General features: G+C 44.3%; 1 protein-coding gene across 4 annotated transcripts in view; it reads left to right on the top strand.

Annotated features, from left to right (window-relative positions):
* The window catches only part of col15a1b (collagen, type XV, alpha 1b), a 90,931-nt gene that overhangs the window by 71,609 nt on the left and 4,379 nt on the right, over window positions 1-14,943 (top strand). For all 4 annotated transcript variants that reach the window (XM_028019468.1, XM_028019466.1, XM_028019467.1 and 1 more), the window contains 14 exons: window positions 8,367-8,432; window positions 8,733-8,768; window positions 9,194-9,256; window positions 9,607-9,696; window positions 10,145-10,180; window positions 10,312-10,365; window positions 10,508-10,564; window positions 10,711-10,770; window positions 12,736-12,817; window positions 12,936-12,961; window positions 13,376-13,474; window positions 14,074-14,218; window positions 14,295-14,359; window positions 14,434-14,571. In XM_028019468.1, coding sequence (XP_027875269.1) covers window positions 8,367-8,432; window positions 8,733-8,768; window positions 9,194-9,256; window positions 9,607-9,696; window positions 10,145-10,180; window positions 10,312-10,365; window positions 10,508-10,564; window positions 10,711-10,770; window positions 12,736-12,817; window positions 12,936-12,961; window positions 13,376-13,474; window positions 14,074-14,218; window positions 14,295-14,359; window positions 14,434-14,571 — 1,017 coding nt within the window. The remainder of the gene's footprint in view (window positions 1-8,366; window positions 8,433-8,732; window positions 8,769-9,193; window positions 9,257-9,606; window positions 9,697-10,144; window positions 10,181-10,311; window positions 10,366-10,507; window positions 10,565-10,710; window positions 10,771-12,735; window positions 12,818-12,935; window positions 12,962-13,375; window positions 13,475-14,073; window positions 14,219-14,294; window positions 14,360-14,433; window positions 14,572-14,943) is intronic.

Genomic DNA, 14,943 nt, shown 5'->3' with positions numbered 1-14,943 from the left:
ACACCCACTGGGCGGTGGGCTCTGTGGGAGTCGCTCTGTCTGTTTGTTGTCCTTGGCAGTGACGTGCGGTCAGGGGAGGCAGGTGAGGCAGTGCCTCACCAGCCATCATGGAAAGAAAGAAAATATATAATCATAAAGTAATTTAAATTGTTATATTCATCCGGTGGTTTGTACTAAAAAATATTTATTTTTCATGTAGCTTCACCAATTTCGATTTTTATTTGTTCAAAATCGCTGAATTTTCTTATTTTCCCATTCAAATGCTTGGAAGCGATGCCGGTGAGGCAGCAGCGAGCTCTGCCTCACCTTGGATTGCGCAACCCCTGGCTCTGCGCTGGCTGCTAAGCGGAGAGAGCATGTTGCTGTACGGCGTCAATAAAATGGTTTAAACAAATTTAATATGTGAACTTATTTCCAATAATTTAGCTTATATATATAATGTACAGTGCTTTTTTCACCAACTGTGTTTGTGTAACGTGTTTCGTGTAATGAGCGATTATAAACGGCAGAGAACAGGTTCGAGGTGAGGCAGGCAGTTCTCTTGCCTCATGGCAGGGGGCGCTCAAGATCCCAGACGTTCGTCTTGTTCACTCCTCAACTGCCGAGTAAGTGACAGCGAGCTAGGCTAAACGATTCGGGAAGCAAGTCAAGTGCAGCGATAGATTATAATAGAGATAGTGATTTTTTTTCCTCTCGCTTATCCCGACTTTCGACATGGATGACTACATTACAACACTAAAAAAGTTTTCTCAAGTGGACTTTCAATCGAAGCAGGTAAGACAGTACATTTATTTTGTTTTGTTTTTTAAGGAAATGTGTGTTTTGTGAGCTACAGTTTGTATGTGTAAGGATGCAGAAGTGAAACATAACCTGTAAACTGCTGTCAATCTATGCATCTATTTGCAAATCTGATTCTGATGACGTCAGTGCCTCACCAGCTATGAACCTCACCGCACGTCACTGGTCCTTGGATCTTACACCATTCTTTCTTTAGAGTCTGTAAATGAGAAAAATAGTCTTTCCTTGTTAAAGGTCGTAGGTCACCTGGTTCCCCGGGTGGTGGTGTCAGTCCTGGAAAACTCTGTCCGGTGGTGAGCTCGAACGGTGTCAGTCCTGTCCTGGCGTTTATCGAACACCTGATGGACATCAAAGCCAGAGGTAATGCATCAACCCAATTTAATTTTGTTTGTGCACAAATTTTAGCCAATTTTGTTTTCAAATTCTGATTCATTCGTTCAACTTTTCCTTGAGATTTTGCGTGGTACACCGTTCCAAACCTATGTTTCAAACCGAGGTGAGCCTCCACTGTTTGAAGGTCCTTGTTTCTGAAGTGTGTTCCATTGTCTGACCTGATTTTCTCGGGGAAACCGTGCCTGGGGATGTAATGATTGATTAGACATTTTATTACTGTCTTGCTGTCTTCATTTGCTGCTGGCCAGGCTTCCGGCCACCCTGTGTAAGCATCAACACAAACCAGCATGTATCTTTTGCCTTGCACTGTGTTCACCATGTCCGTAAAAACCAACACAATCTCTTTCCCTGGACCTGTCAGTGGAGGGAACTGCCCCTGATGTGGACTCAAAGTTTTCTTAGGATTAAATTGTTCACACACTTCACAGTTTTGCACAAAATGTTTGATCATGCGAAGCATGTGGGGGTGCCACCATTCTTTGAGATTGTGCATCATTTGTTTAGTCCCAACATGCCCAACTCCGTGAGCTTCTTGGAGCAGCTCTTGTTTTTTCCCGGGGGGCAGAATTAGCCTGCCGTCCGGGCCCCTCCAGCATTCATTTGTTTCAGTGGCGCCTCAGTGCTTCCACATGTTTTTCTCTTCCGGCGACGCCCCCTTTTGGCATCTTACCACCTCTTCCAGTGTCAGTTTGTCATGTAATTCCTCCTCTGACGAACACACCATGACCAAATCTGTGTAACCTGCAGCCATTTTTGCTGCTCTGTCGGCTGCCTGGTTGCCTTTGGCAACCAGTGTATCTGATAAATCATGTCCTTTACATTTGATGACTGCCACTCTTTCTGGCAGCAGCAATGCTTCAGCAAGCTCCTTTGCCTCACGCTCATGTTTTATGGGTTGTCCGCTCGTGGTCAGAAACCCGCCTCTCATCCATTGGCAAAGTTCCAAATGCACTGTTCCTGCAATGTAGGCCGAATCTGTGTACACGTTGACCTGTAAGCCTTGGGCAAGCTTTAACGCTACGACCACTGCTTTTATTTCTGCCCTCTGTGCAGATGCTGGCCCTTGTAGTCTTTCTGCTTGTCTGGTGAGAAATGCTACTTCTGTGCTTTCAACTACTGCATAGCCTGCTCTTAACCCTTGTGTTTTGTGTCTGAAACAACAAGCATCTGTAAAGAACTGTCTCACCTCTGGTCCCAGCAGAGGAGTTGCTTGAAGGTCTGGTCTTACCTTCTCCGTCCTTGCCACCAGCTCCGCACACACATGTGGTTCTCCTTCTGCAAAACAGTCTGCCATGTTTACGCCTTCGTGTGTGAATGAAATGTTTGGAGCTTCCAGGACTTTGGAGAGTCTTTGTTGCCTCAATGCTGTCATGGTGAAACTCTGTGAGTTTACATATGCCACCACACTGTGTGTAGTTAACACCTGTAGTGCATGTCCCCTGACTATGTGTGCAGTATTTTGTATCAGTTTGGGTATCCCAGCTGCATGTTGCGTGCAAGGGTGATGCCTTTTTTCCATGTTGTCCATCATTACAGATAAGTACATCAGTACTCTTCTCTCTCCCCCTTTTTTCTGGAACAAAACTCTGTTTACAGCCAGTTTTGTCACAGAAACATCCAGAAAGAACGGCAAAGTGTAGTCAGGGATGGAGAGCTCTGCAGCCGACGCCATGTGCTGTTTGAGACAGGTAAAAGCTTGTTCGGCCTTAGTGTGCCAAATGAGGAGATTATTCAGATTTCTCATGCCTTGCTCGTTAACCAAGGCTCGAAGCGGCTGAGTCAGATCCGTGTAAGACGGAATGTAGCCCCTGCTGTAGCCCGTTAGACCCAGAAAGGAGAGCATGTCTTTAACTCTGGCGGGTTTTGGATGTTGCAAAATGGATTGTTTGTGAGATGAGGACATGCCAGTTGTTCCTGCTGAAATTATTCTTCCCAGAAACGAAACCTGTTTTCGTGCAATCTGCAATTTGTTTTTACTGACCTTAAAACCTGTTTGGTACAGGTGCTGCAAAACCAGGGAGGTGGCTTTAACGCAGATTTCCGCGGTGGGTGCAGCAAGCAAAAGGTCATCCACATATTGAATGAGGGTCGTTTGTGGCGGAAGTGGGCAGTCCTGTAAAACATCTTTCAAAACCTGATTAAACAGCCCTGGGGACAGGGCGAAGCCCTGTGGTAGCCTGGTGTAGCGCCAGCGCTGACCCTTGTGAGTGAACGAAAAGTAGTCCCTGCAGCTTTCAGCCAGAGGGAGACAGAAAAATGCATTTGCCAAATCAATACAGGTGTACCACTGCTGAGTGGGTGTTAATGCAGCAGTAGACACATATGGGTTCGGAACCGGCAGTTTTTGTCTTGAGAACTGCATTCACTGCCCGAAGATCATGGACCATTCTGTATTTACCAGTACCTTTTTTCTCCACAGGTAAAATGGGAGTGTTCCAATCAGACTGCGAGGGTTCCAGCACGCCTGCCTGAATTAGCCCTGTTATTGTTTCTGCGATGCCCTGTTCAGCTGCGGGTTTGTGCGGATACTGAGGAATCCAGAGAGGTCTCTCAGAGTCCACCTGAAATGAAATAGGAGCACAGGAAACCAGCCCAACTTCCGTAGGCGATTCTGCCCAGAGAGAAGTGGGCATAGATGTTATCATTTGTTCTGCTAAAGGGTGGTCAGATTTTTCACTACCGTGATGTCTAGACAGTCGTTCATGATGGAGCTCTACTGTTTCAGACCCTGAAAAACTGATTTTATATGTGTCAAGAGAGGGGGAGAAACACAAACCTGGCGCTGCTGTGACAATCCAATCTGTGGCTGCCAGTGATCGTTTAACCATTCCGCCCAGTTCCTTGACTTGATGCTCAGGGTGCAAACAGAGAGAGATGTGAGGCACAGCTTCATCAGACATTCGATACCACTCTAATTGCTGTTCTGTAAGACAGACAGCAGCAGCCACACAAAAATATCTGAAATTTTTACCTCCCAGGTCGCTTCCTCTGCGGAAGACAGGAAAGCTTCCTGGTACCATTCGGACTCATCTCTGTCGTAGAACAGGGTGACGTGAGGAGGGTCGGGCGGAGACACATAGGGGCGTAGGGCCAGGATCCAGGGCTTCCAAGCCATGAACGATGACATGAGGCTGCTGGAGGGTAAGTTCGTTAAAAGGCCCCAGTAGATGTCAGCATACTCAGACACCACTGGCTGCATGAGAAACTCTCCAGCTGTGTGAAAGTTTCCACAATGAAGGGAGTTGCCATCAGGAAAGGCAACAATTAGTCCATCAGCAGAACACATAACTGTGGCTCCCATCTTTATCAGCAGGTCTCGCCCCAGCAGACACACGGGAGTCGTGGGCGAACTCACAAAAGAGTGTTTCATTTGCTGATTACCCAATTTGAAGGTCAGAGGCGTAGTGAATGGCAGACTCTGTTCAGTCCCTGAGAACCCTGTTAAAGATACAGTTCGTGATGTCAGACAAAAAGGAGGGGCAGAGTTCAATGTAGAATGTGTGGCACCGGTGTCAACGAGGAAGTCTGTGTGTTTCCCTTCCACTGTTGCTGACAGCATGGGGTCTGCAGTGCCCACGCTGTCTCTGGGGTCCTCAGGGGTGTGTCAGTAGTTACTCTGTGTGGGCTCAGTGTCCCACTGAAAGTACTGTCCGGGTTCATTTGCTGCGGGAAGCACAGAGGGATTGTGGGGAATCATACCTGGCTGTCCGTGAGGGGAAACAGGAGCTGGTATATTCCAACAGTGCTGAGCCCAATGTCCAGGATGACTGCAGATGTAACATATGTCACAGGCTCTGGGCCCTCCGCCCCTTCCGCCGCGCCCCCGCTCCATACCCCTCCTCCCACGACCCCCAACACGCAGCCCCACTCCACGATAGGACGCTCCGTACCTGTTTGGAGAATATACAAAAGGGTAAAGAGGAGCAGGTGCTCCCCCATTTTGATTAGTGTTTTGCCAGTAATTAGGAACCCCACTTTGTGTAGGTGAAACTTGTGAGGGGGGTCCTGTTACTGCAACCATCACATGTTCATGCTTATCCTTTTTTTTACTTAGTTTTTGTTTTGCTTCCTGCAGTTGGAGTTTCAACAGCTGAATTTCTAAATCCTTTGTGTCAGACAGTTTTTTTTTTAAACTCATCCTGCGCCTTTAATAGGTGATGAAGCAGGTGTCTCTCCCATCTCACATGTTCACACCCTGCAAGATCTGGATTGTTTTTTATAGACTGCACAACCTGTTCAGGGACGCCTTTTAAAACTGCTTCTCGAAACATTTCAGTTAAGTTTGTGTGTTGGCCTTTGGGATTAACTGTAGTTTGTTTGAGCCAGGTTTCTGCAGCTTTATTTATATACTCTTTGGGATCCATGTTACAATCCCACTCAAATTTAGTAATAGGAGCGATGGTGGCTAGAGGAAACTGCTGTTTTATTGCTCGAGCCAAGGGTGTGATGAATTGGTGTACTGCAGTTGAATTATTTACATTTTGTGTCCCGGCTGTGTTCTCCACCTCTTTCATGACCATTCCGGACATAGATCTGCTCATTATTGCTCTAAAATCACCCATAACGAAAGTCATGCCTGATGTTAACAAGTCTAACTCTGCCAGCCAAAGGCTCCCTCCAGCGGTGATACTGGGAAGTTTATCTACTATTGCATCTCTGTCACCCAAGGGAAACTGAACATATTTCTGACCACCAACACTGTTTTTTAAACGAGGATAAGCTCCTGTGTAGCCCCCAGGCCGGCTATGTTCACCCCCTGTGTTTGCTTCCACGTCCGCAAGGCCTAGACCGCCCATGCTCCCTGGAGGACAGGCTACGTGATACACCTGTGTCATTTCATCACTTCTGTCTCTCAAGTCCTCTGACACCCATGTTCCACTCGCATCCAGCGTGACTTTAACGTTTCTGGCTGGTTTAGACCGTCTCTCGCCCTTTTCCATCTGTTCGGCCTTATCACATAAGTCCTGCAACCTCTGAGCAGACTGGCTGAAGGTGTCGCTTAGCTGTGACCAAACCATGGGATCCGGCGCGCACGCTCGAGGTTGGTTTGGGGTTTGATCTAATACGGTCCAAGTCGGGGTTCCATCCCCACTGAGGACCCCTGAAGTGTTTTGTGAGGGAGCTGTCCCCCCCTCGACTGGCAAAGTTCCATCTGTGATATTAATTACTGGATATATCCCCTGGGCAGGTCGAGCTTCGTCTCCAGTATCTGGTGGAGGAAGTGAATTCTGTGTGTGTATGTTTGCGTGTTCAGAGCTGGTGGCAATTTCTTGATTTCTGTGTTCAAATGCATGAGAGAGCCCCTGCCACGAGACCAAGAGTTTTTCACTCTTCCTGAGTTCTATCTCTGCGTTCTGCCTATTTTTTCTGCAGCCTATTTTAGTGAAAACTCCTGCCTCTTCCTGTTTCACCATGGCGTCTATCAATATTATTTTTGAATCAGTTATCCCTTGCAGCAAGTATTTTCCCAATGGCTGTCTGTTTAACAAGTCGCCACCTTTCTTCCCCACCAGACATTTAATCTTTTTTTGCAGTTTACCCTCTTCCTCCTTATTCTGAAATTCGTCATGCTCTGCCAGATAAGTTATTAATCCGTCTATTTGTTCACCAAGGGTAATCCAAGGCCCTATGCCCCACTTTGAATCATATTTCTCCCTGTCGACCTCCTCCGCCATGTTCAGACCCAGAGATCACCTCTCCTCTTCTCTGCCTTTTTTTACTGCCTCGCACTGCGGCGAGCCTCTGTCTCCCTTTTTTTTTTCTTTCTGCTCGCACGGCGGCGAGAAAACCAACACAGCAGATAAAGTTAAAAACCTTTCCCCAAATTACAGTTCCCAGACCCCAACCATGGTTTCAAAGCACATTTACAACAAACAGAAAAGCGAGGCATGGACAAAAACGTCTGCTCGGCGGCAGAGTCGGACACACACAGCTGACAGAGACACAGCTGACATAAAAGAGACAACTTTACACAAAACACGGAAATGGATCCACGCTCTTCAGAGCTCCTATTTTAGTAACACTTTTTTACTTATACTTTATACTTATACTTCATCTGAGGAGCAGATCGCGATCAACCTTAACCCAATATCTACGTTGTCCTATGGTGGCCAGCTTTCACCGCTTTTAGCGTTTCTCGAGCTGACCCAGATTGGCCGGCGCGTTATTTATTGAGGGCAGTACTCCTCGGGGACAAAACCGACAAAACCCAGCCTGAACCTTCGCCGCATCCGACGCAAGGGGGAGACGGCCAGTTCTCACTGCATGCCAATCGACCCAAACTTTTTTTTTTGTTTGTTTTTTATATTGCTCCTATAAATAATAAAAGACTTAGACCAACCAACGGAAAGCAGTACGAACACGACTGACAAATCAGACAACTCAATATGAACACCGGCTGATATATGGAATTTAGACAGCCCAAAGAAACAGTACAAGGGTGTATGTTTAAGGAAAAAGCTTCCTCACCTGTTTATTGGGGCCCAACGCCCGTGTACTGTCCCGGCAGGCTGTTGCCTTAAACGGCCCGTCCAATCTCTGCTCGCGTCTCAACACGAAACCATCCTCTGCTACCAATTGTTGTGATTTAAACTCGACGGACCCAAAGCGTGTGAGCACACGAACAGGAAATCAGCCAACACAGAATAATCAGAGTTTACTTTTTTTATTCTTTTTTAGCGCTAGAAAAGAGAGACGCTTACCCTCACAGGCTAATTTGTTGTGAAGTGAATATAACCAGAATTATACAGCATCTGATCAAAAACGGACGATCCATCCCTTATATCTAAGACTATATCTATATCTATTGGTCGCCTGATGTGTTACGTCAGCTTAAGTTTCCATTTCTACAAAGGCCTTTGTGTGAAAGTGAAACATGCCAGGTGTGTAAAAGCTTGTGAGTGTGTGTCCTTGACAAGCGTCTCAACACTTTTTATTTAAATGAAATATCACTTAAAATCCAAGCTTAAAACTAAATAATTATGACAAACTTACAAGGGCCAAAGTTCAGATTAAATTCTTCTGACGACATTTTGTGTTTGAATGCAGTCAGTCTAAAGCACAAATTTGAAAAAAATAAAATTAAATGTACTTCTTTTGCTGTAATACATTTATCATATTGTTGGTGACGTCATTAAAAGATGCTTTGTGTTTTGAACCATGTGTTCTGCCTGCAGCTGCTCCAGAACGCTACAGATGGGATGTTAAACTTCACAGAGTTCAGAGGACCCCCGGGGCCCAGGGTGCGTGCTCTCTGGCTACACATGTAAAAAGTGATGACGGTTATGCAATTTGATATATTTTTAAATATAAATACCGAGATGGATTTTGCAACATTAAAAAAAATTACTCCATGTTTTTGCAGCAGCTATAAGCAACGGAAATAAGCCATTATTTTTTTCAGAACTGTAAAAGTGTAACCAAACTGCTGCCATTGGTGTTTAGTTTAATGCTATGGCTTTGTCAGAATAGATAAATGACCGAGACTCGCTGCCTTTCCAGTACGGACATGAGTGTATTTGTGTGTGTTTGACTTGCTCCAGGGTCCTGAAGGTTTGCCGGGACAAGCCGGATTTCCAGTAAGTTACCTTTTGCTACTCCACTGTATGCTGAGCCTGTTGGCCCAACCGACTCTATGGCTCAGTGACTGTATGAAAGTCTGTTTGCTACATCAGTAAATCTTTCTTTTTCAGTAAACCAGCTGCTTAATTTGACAAGGATTTACTTCGTAGATTTCCTTTAGTTTACATGCAGTAGAATTTTCAAAATGGCTGAACTTCCAGTTTTATGGTCGTCCTTCCTGAACCTTCAAACTCAAGACGGTCAATAACTCCGTCCCAATGTCCTCGGGACTACATGAACTCTTTTCAAAAGTCATTGCGGCATAGAAATGTTTTTAGCTAATTCCCTGGATGTTTATATATTTGTTTCATTCTTGCTATTTCTGTCAAGACCTTTGTGATTTTTAGATTGTACAATTTACTGATTTTCTTCCCTTTCCCAGGGCCCTAGAGGACCAAAGGGAGACAGAGGCCCTCAAGGTATTGAGGGAGCTACAGGAGAGAAGGTTAGCAACAAGATTTTACAGCCTAAATGAACAGCTGACAGATCCTGACAAGTTCTGGAAAATATTTGTGTTTTCTCTCACTTCCTTTTTAAGCATCTTACTGATTGTGAGAATCGCCATGATTCAGCCTCCTTCCCTCAGCAATCCACACTGAAGATTGTTGTTGTCAGTGCAACGTCATAGCTCTTTGTTTGCAGGATATTTGAGATTCCAGCTGGGTGTCTGCTGAGCAACACCAATCATGCATAAAATATAACAATTTCTTTGTGTATCAGTCGTAAATATTTTTGAAAATATTGTGATTTTTGCATTATTTTTATTGTTCTTTTGCTTTTTATTTGTCTTTACAGGGAGAAAAGGGCGAACCTGGCGTGACAATTGCTGCAGATGGATCTACTTTGTCTGGACCGAGGGGCCCTCAGGGGCCAAAGGGCCCAAAGGTATGTTAAAACAACAACTTAAGCAACTTGTTTATGTTCTGTTTAAGACATCGAGATGAAGCATGCATTTCTATCAGAATTGCTGTCACTTCTGTTGTTAGAATTGAATAAAATGACAACGCTTCATTGAATGTTGGTGATTCTAAGCAGCTGATCGAAATACATTTAAAGTAGAAATGTAAATATTCAAGAAAGAAAATGAGTCAAACTGACAAGAAAAGCAACGCAAGTTATGATGGATACCAGATTGTGATGAAACGTTTATAAACATTAAAATAGAAATTACTTTTGGAAAAAAATGTCTCATCTGTGCCATGTTACAAGGTATATACATGTATATAAATGCTAATTATATATATATATAATTATATATATATATATATCATTGTGTTTTTTTGCTTTTATTCTGTAATTTTATGTTTTATTGTGCTGCTTTGTGATCTCCCAGGGCGACCGGGGCTTCCCAGGAGCCATAGGACCTGTGGTGAGTTTATAATAAGTTTAATATTTTTAAAGTTTACTGGTGTTAAAATAAAAAAGTCCTAAAATTTAAATTTAAGAAGAAGTTGACAATCCTGACACTAACGTTGTCTAACAGACTGCCTTTCATTTCAGGGACCGATGGGATATCCTGGTCAAAAAGGAGAGTATGGTTTCCCTGGACGCCCAGTGAGTAGTTTTATATGATCTCATACCTGCTGACCGCACAGCGCGGACAGGAAGTGAATAAACGCGGCACTGTGAAAACTACAATCTGCTCCTACATTTATTTTTTGAGCCAACAGGTAAACGCTGCTGTCTCTTGTTGTAGGGGCGACCCGGTATGGTGGGGAGAAAAGGCGACCGAGGAGAATCTGTCAGCCTGCCGGTAAGGAGGAACCCTCAAGCAGAGATTACAGAGATTAATAATAATATATGGTTAACGTAAACTCAGAACAATTCAAAGATTTAAGGAGCGACTTACTTTAAAACAAATGCAGAAACAATATTTCTTTTCTTTTTCTTTTTTTTTAGGGTCCTCCCGGTCCTCCGGGTCCTCCTGGTCCACCAGGAAGAATTCTCGGTCTAAATGGAGTAAGTATGCAAGTGATCATGGCTTATGTGAAAGTTTTATAATTAAAGGAACATGTTGCTTAATGTTTTATTTTTTTATTCTATCTGGCTCTTCTTGCGTTACGAAGCACAGTAAGTATTACAGTATTGTAGCTTTATACCAAAAAACAAGTTACTGACGGCCCTGGTGTGTGTAAAAGAACTGAAACATTCTTTATGTGGCTTGGTTGTAGTTAGTTTGGAGTTCTATTTCCTCCCTACTGACCACCAGAGGGCGGTGCTGAAAGCACTGAATGTTCCCTTCAGGCATGCGCCGTTTGAGCAATAATATCAACAGTCACACCTGTGAGATATCGGATGATCAATCAGAGGCCATGTAGCACGACGTCAGCCGAGGCTCTGTTCCTACAGAATCTTCTCGCGAAATGCAAGGATTCTGAGTGACAGAGAATCTCTGGCGGTCATCCGGGATTCATAGAACCCGTTACCTCCTTTACCGTCTTCCGCGTGTTGGATTGATATAAACTTTGAGAGCACTTGGGTTCTACAACTGGACGACAATCCTGCCGTTTCTGGTCAAAGTCCTGGCCTAAATCTGATTGAGCTGCACAGCATCAGATAAAACAGGGTGTTAATGCATGAAGACCCTCCGTTCCTTCAAAGATCACTGATTTAACTTCACACAGTGAGAAAAACTAACTTTTTTTGGTGACGAGCCAAATACTTTTTTTTACAACAATGTCTAGTTTAGGGAAATAGGATGATAAATAAATGTCCCTGATGTTCTGATCGACTCGTGAAAAAGGCAAAGTGTGACGTTAAAAGTTCCCACAGTTACATGCAAATAATTGAGATTTCACAATTACCCCAAAATAAGATGTGGACTTATTTTTTTGGCCTTCTTTTTCTATACTTAAATAAAATGAGATTTTTCTTTCTTTTTAGTGTAAGATTTCAATAAAAAATGGTTGAATGAATGGTTCCTTCCTGTTGGAAATGGGACCAATCTGGTGGTTCTGGTGGTGTGTGGGTTTTTGTTTGTTTTTTTAATAAAGCATGAAACCTCTCTGGTGCCTCCTTCCCTCCTTGTTACCTTCCCTTCCTGTTCTCCTAACAGCGTCTGATAAAGCCACATGAATGTGGACGTGGTGTGATTGCATCAGGCTTTAACATTTGTCTTGCACAGATTTTCCTGCAATATGAAAACATTGTTTTTTTTTAGTCCAAAACGTAACCAGAGAGATCAATCCCTGCATATCTGTAGATGGTTGAGCCAGGTCCAGTCATTAAAGACAAATGTTAATGCGAGGTGTTTCAGGGGGCATGCTGATCACTAGTTAGCTCATCTGCTCTTTCCCTTCTCAAAAGCTCATGGATGAGAAATGAAGGGAAGGAACATATCTTTTGTTTATGTAAATCAGAGTTGGTTCATCGTCACGTTTTTGATCAGTCGCTGAAAGAATGAAACTGCATGGCATGTAATAATCTTTTTGGTTGTTGTAAAAGCGATGGAGCTCCATCTCTGATCTACTTACTGTTGGGTAGATAAGTAAGGTTTCTTCCTGGTGTCTGTTTTTTTTTTTTTTTTTTTACCGTTTAGGATCTCGGAAAGGGATTCTTTGTGATAACCAAGTGCTGTAGGAAGTTGTGTCCCCTTAATAAAGTAACGTAAAACCAGGGTTACATTTCTGAAATTAAAGTCTGGTAGCTCATATTCTCTGAGGAAAACCCCAGAGCAGATCTAACTCCAAACCGTTTTTAATTCACGCTGCGCTGTAAAACCTTCGCGCTTTATCCTCCCCGTGCGTTAACCTCAATAACTGAGCATGTGTCTCTTGGATTGAATCAGTTTTTTCGCAGGGCTGGCAGCAACGTCATCGACACCCTTTTTACTCTGTTTAATGTCCAGCAGCATGTTTAACACATGCATACAACCTGAGCAATCCAGTTATTAATGTGTCTCTGTATGTGTGCGTGTGTGTCTAGGAGTCGGTGACGAAGAGAGACTCTGTGGGACTAAAAGGAGCCAAAGGCGATGAAGGGACGCCTGGTGAGCCGGGAACGCCCGGTAAGACTCGTCTCTTTCCTGCAGCATCAGCAGCAGCAGCTTTTGAACCTGCATCCCTTCAACTTGTTGCTTTCTTTGTTATTCACGGCACACCGCGTTACGGCCGCGTTCCCGCCAGCACCCCCGTTACCTGACGCGGCAGAGGTGAGTGAACGCCTGTCTCGCACATCTCCAACAGAGATGATCAGACAAAACAGTGGGGGAGAAATTGTTGTTGTCACGTTTTTGATGTTCCTGTTCAGAGCAACACGCAAAGGACGCGAGGAAACGAGTTGAGATTTGCTTTAGACGAAGTTTAGCAGCATCAAGTGATCAGAATGTGGAAGACAAACAGCGAGCCTGTTAGCTGCATGTGCTAAGCATACATCACAGTCCACTGTTACGATCGCATCCACCCAGTGAGGATGTGTAAACAAAACACTTTCAAATAAATTCACCTTTTATTGCAGTAAAAACTAATTAGAACATCCCATGTTTGATTTGAGTGTTTACTTGAGATGAGATCTCGTTAAAACGTTGTTTTAGTTTTGTTTTGTTCGACTGTTTTCTGTCGCTCAGGGAGCTAAAGGCGATCTGGGGGTCAAAGGTGAAAAGGGAGAAAAGGGCGACGCGGGCCAGCCCGGTCCTCCAGGACTTCCAGGGAAATCCGGACTTGTGGTGGGTTCAGCTCGAATCAGAAAATAGATCAAACTTTGGTTTTGCTCCCCGCTTACGCCAGTCGCCAGAACTCGCGAAGCGTTCCGATGGTCAAACTGTATGGAGAAATATTTCATTCTATTCTTAACACCAAATTTCAAAACATTTGCACCATTTGAAAAATGACGTTGAACCTGAGCAGGGTGTACATCGAAGCTGCTGCTTATCAAATACTGGAGATGCAAAATTTGGGCCGATATCGATATTCCAATATTAATGTTGCTGTTTTGTTTTGATAACCAATATTTACTGATATTCTATGCATTTCTCAACAATTCTGACACCTTTGAGAAAAGAAAGCGACAAAAAAACAGACAGCAACAAGATGGAAATAAATATTGGTTGTTCATATTGGCCCAGCTATATTTATCGGGCCGATACCGATGTGTTAAAAAATGCTTAATATCGTCCGATACCGATGTTGGTGCCGATGTATCGTGCATCCCTATCAAAAACCCATTAAATCGTTATAATTAAGTAAATGTAAGATAGCTTTGACAAAAAAAAACCCACACAGCTTTCTTAACCTAATCCATCTATCTTTGTGTTTGTGCCTTCAGGGTCCAAAGGGGGAGTCCGTTGTAGGTCCCCCAGGTCCGGCTGGTACTCCTGGTCCACCCGGAGCTCCCGGGCTCGGACAACCTGGGCCCCGAGGCCCGCCTGGTCCTGCCGGGCCCCCCGGACCGGCCCCCGAATATGGATCTGGTAAGTGTTTGACACAAAGAGATTTAGGAGGAACTGAGGAGTACATCTGTGATCATGCTGCATATCTTCTCTTCAGACGTCAGTGTCCCTGGTCCTCCCGGTCCTCCCGGTCCACCAGGATCTCCAGGCTACGCTAACCCGGTAAGATGGCTAATCCAAAGCGCCGGGAAGCGCTGGAAAGGGCTGGCAGTGACATTGTGACGGTGTGTGGTCAGGTGACGACCTTCAAGACTGTCAAGGCTCTCAGCAGAGAGACCAGAGACCAGAGAGCCGCCGAGGGAACGCTGGCGTACGTGTCCGAGAGAGGGGGGGAGCTGTACATCAGGGCACGCAACGGGTGGCGCAAAATCCAGGTTTGTACCGCAGATATACCTTCCACTGCCGTCTTATCTGTACGCTTGGCATTAGCTGGCATCTGAGAGTTACAGCTGGAAAAATGCCGCTGTTGGATTTTATCCATTAGTCGCATCAAAAGTCAAATGTGAAACATTTTAATTCTGAAAAACTTATAAATACCCTGTGTTTTTATTCCCTCCCCAGTCATCCACTAATTGGTGTTGGTCTTGTGAAATACATTATTTTTTAAGGTTGTGGCTTCAGTCATTTATCCTCCGTTCTTTATTCTATTTATTTTTTCGTCTTCTTGTGAGACTCGATGTGCATTTGTGATTTTGCTAAATCAGTTCAATAATTCTTCCATAATTTCACAATGAAAGTGGCTGCTA

This window comes from Xiphophorus couchianus, chromosome 6 (assembly GCF_001444195.1).
Source record: "Xiphophorus couchianus chromosome 6, X_couchianus-1.0, whole genome shotgun sequence".
Classification (NCBI taxonomy): domain Eukaryota; kingdom Metazoa; phylum Chordata; class Actinopteri; order Cyprinodontiformes; family Poeciliidae; genus Xiphophorus; species Xiphophorus couchianus.
Note: the sequence above shows the minus strand (reverse complement) of the source record. Positions and strands in the feature narration are given on the sequence as shown.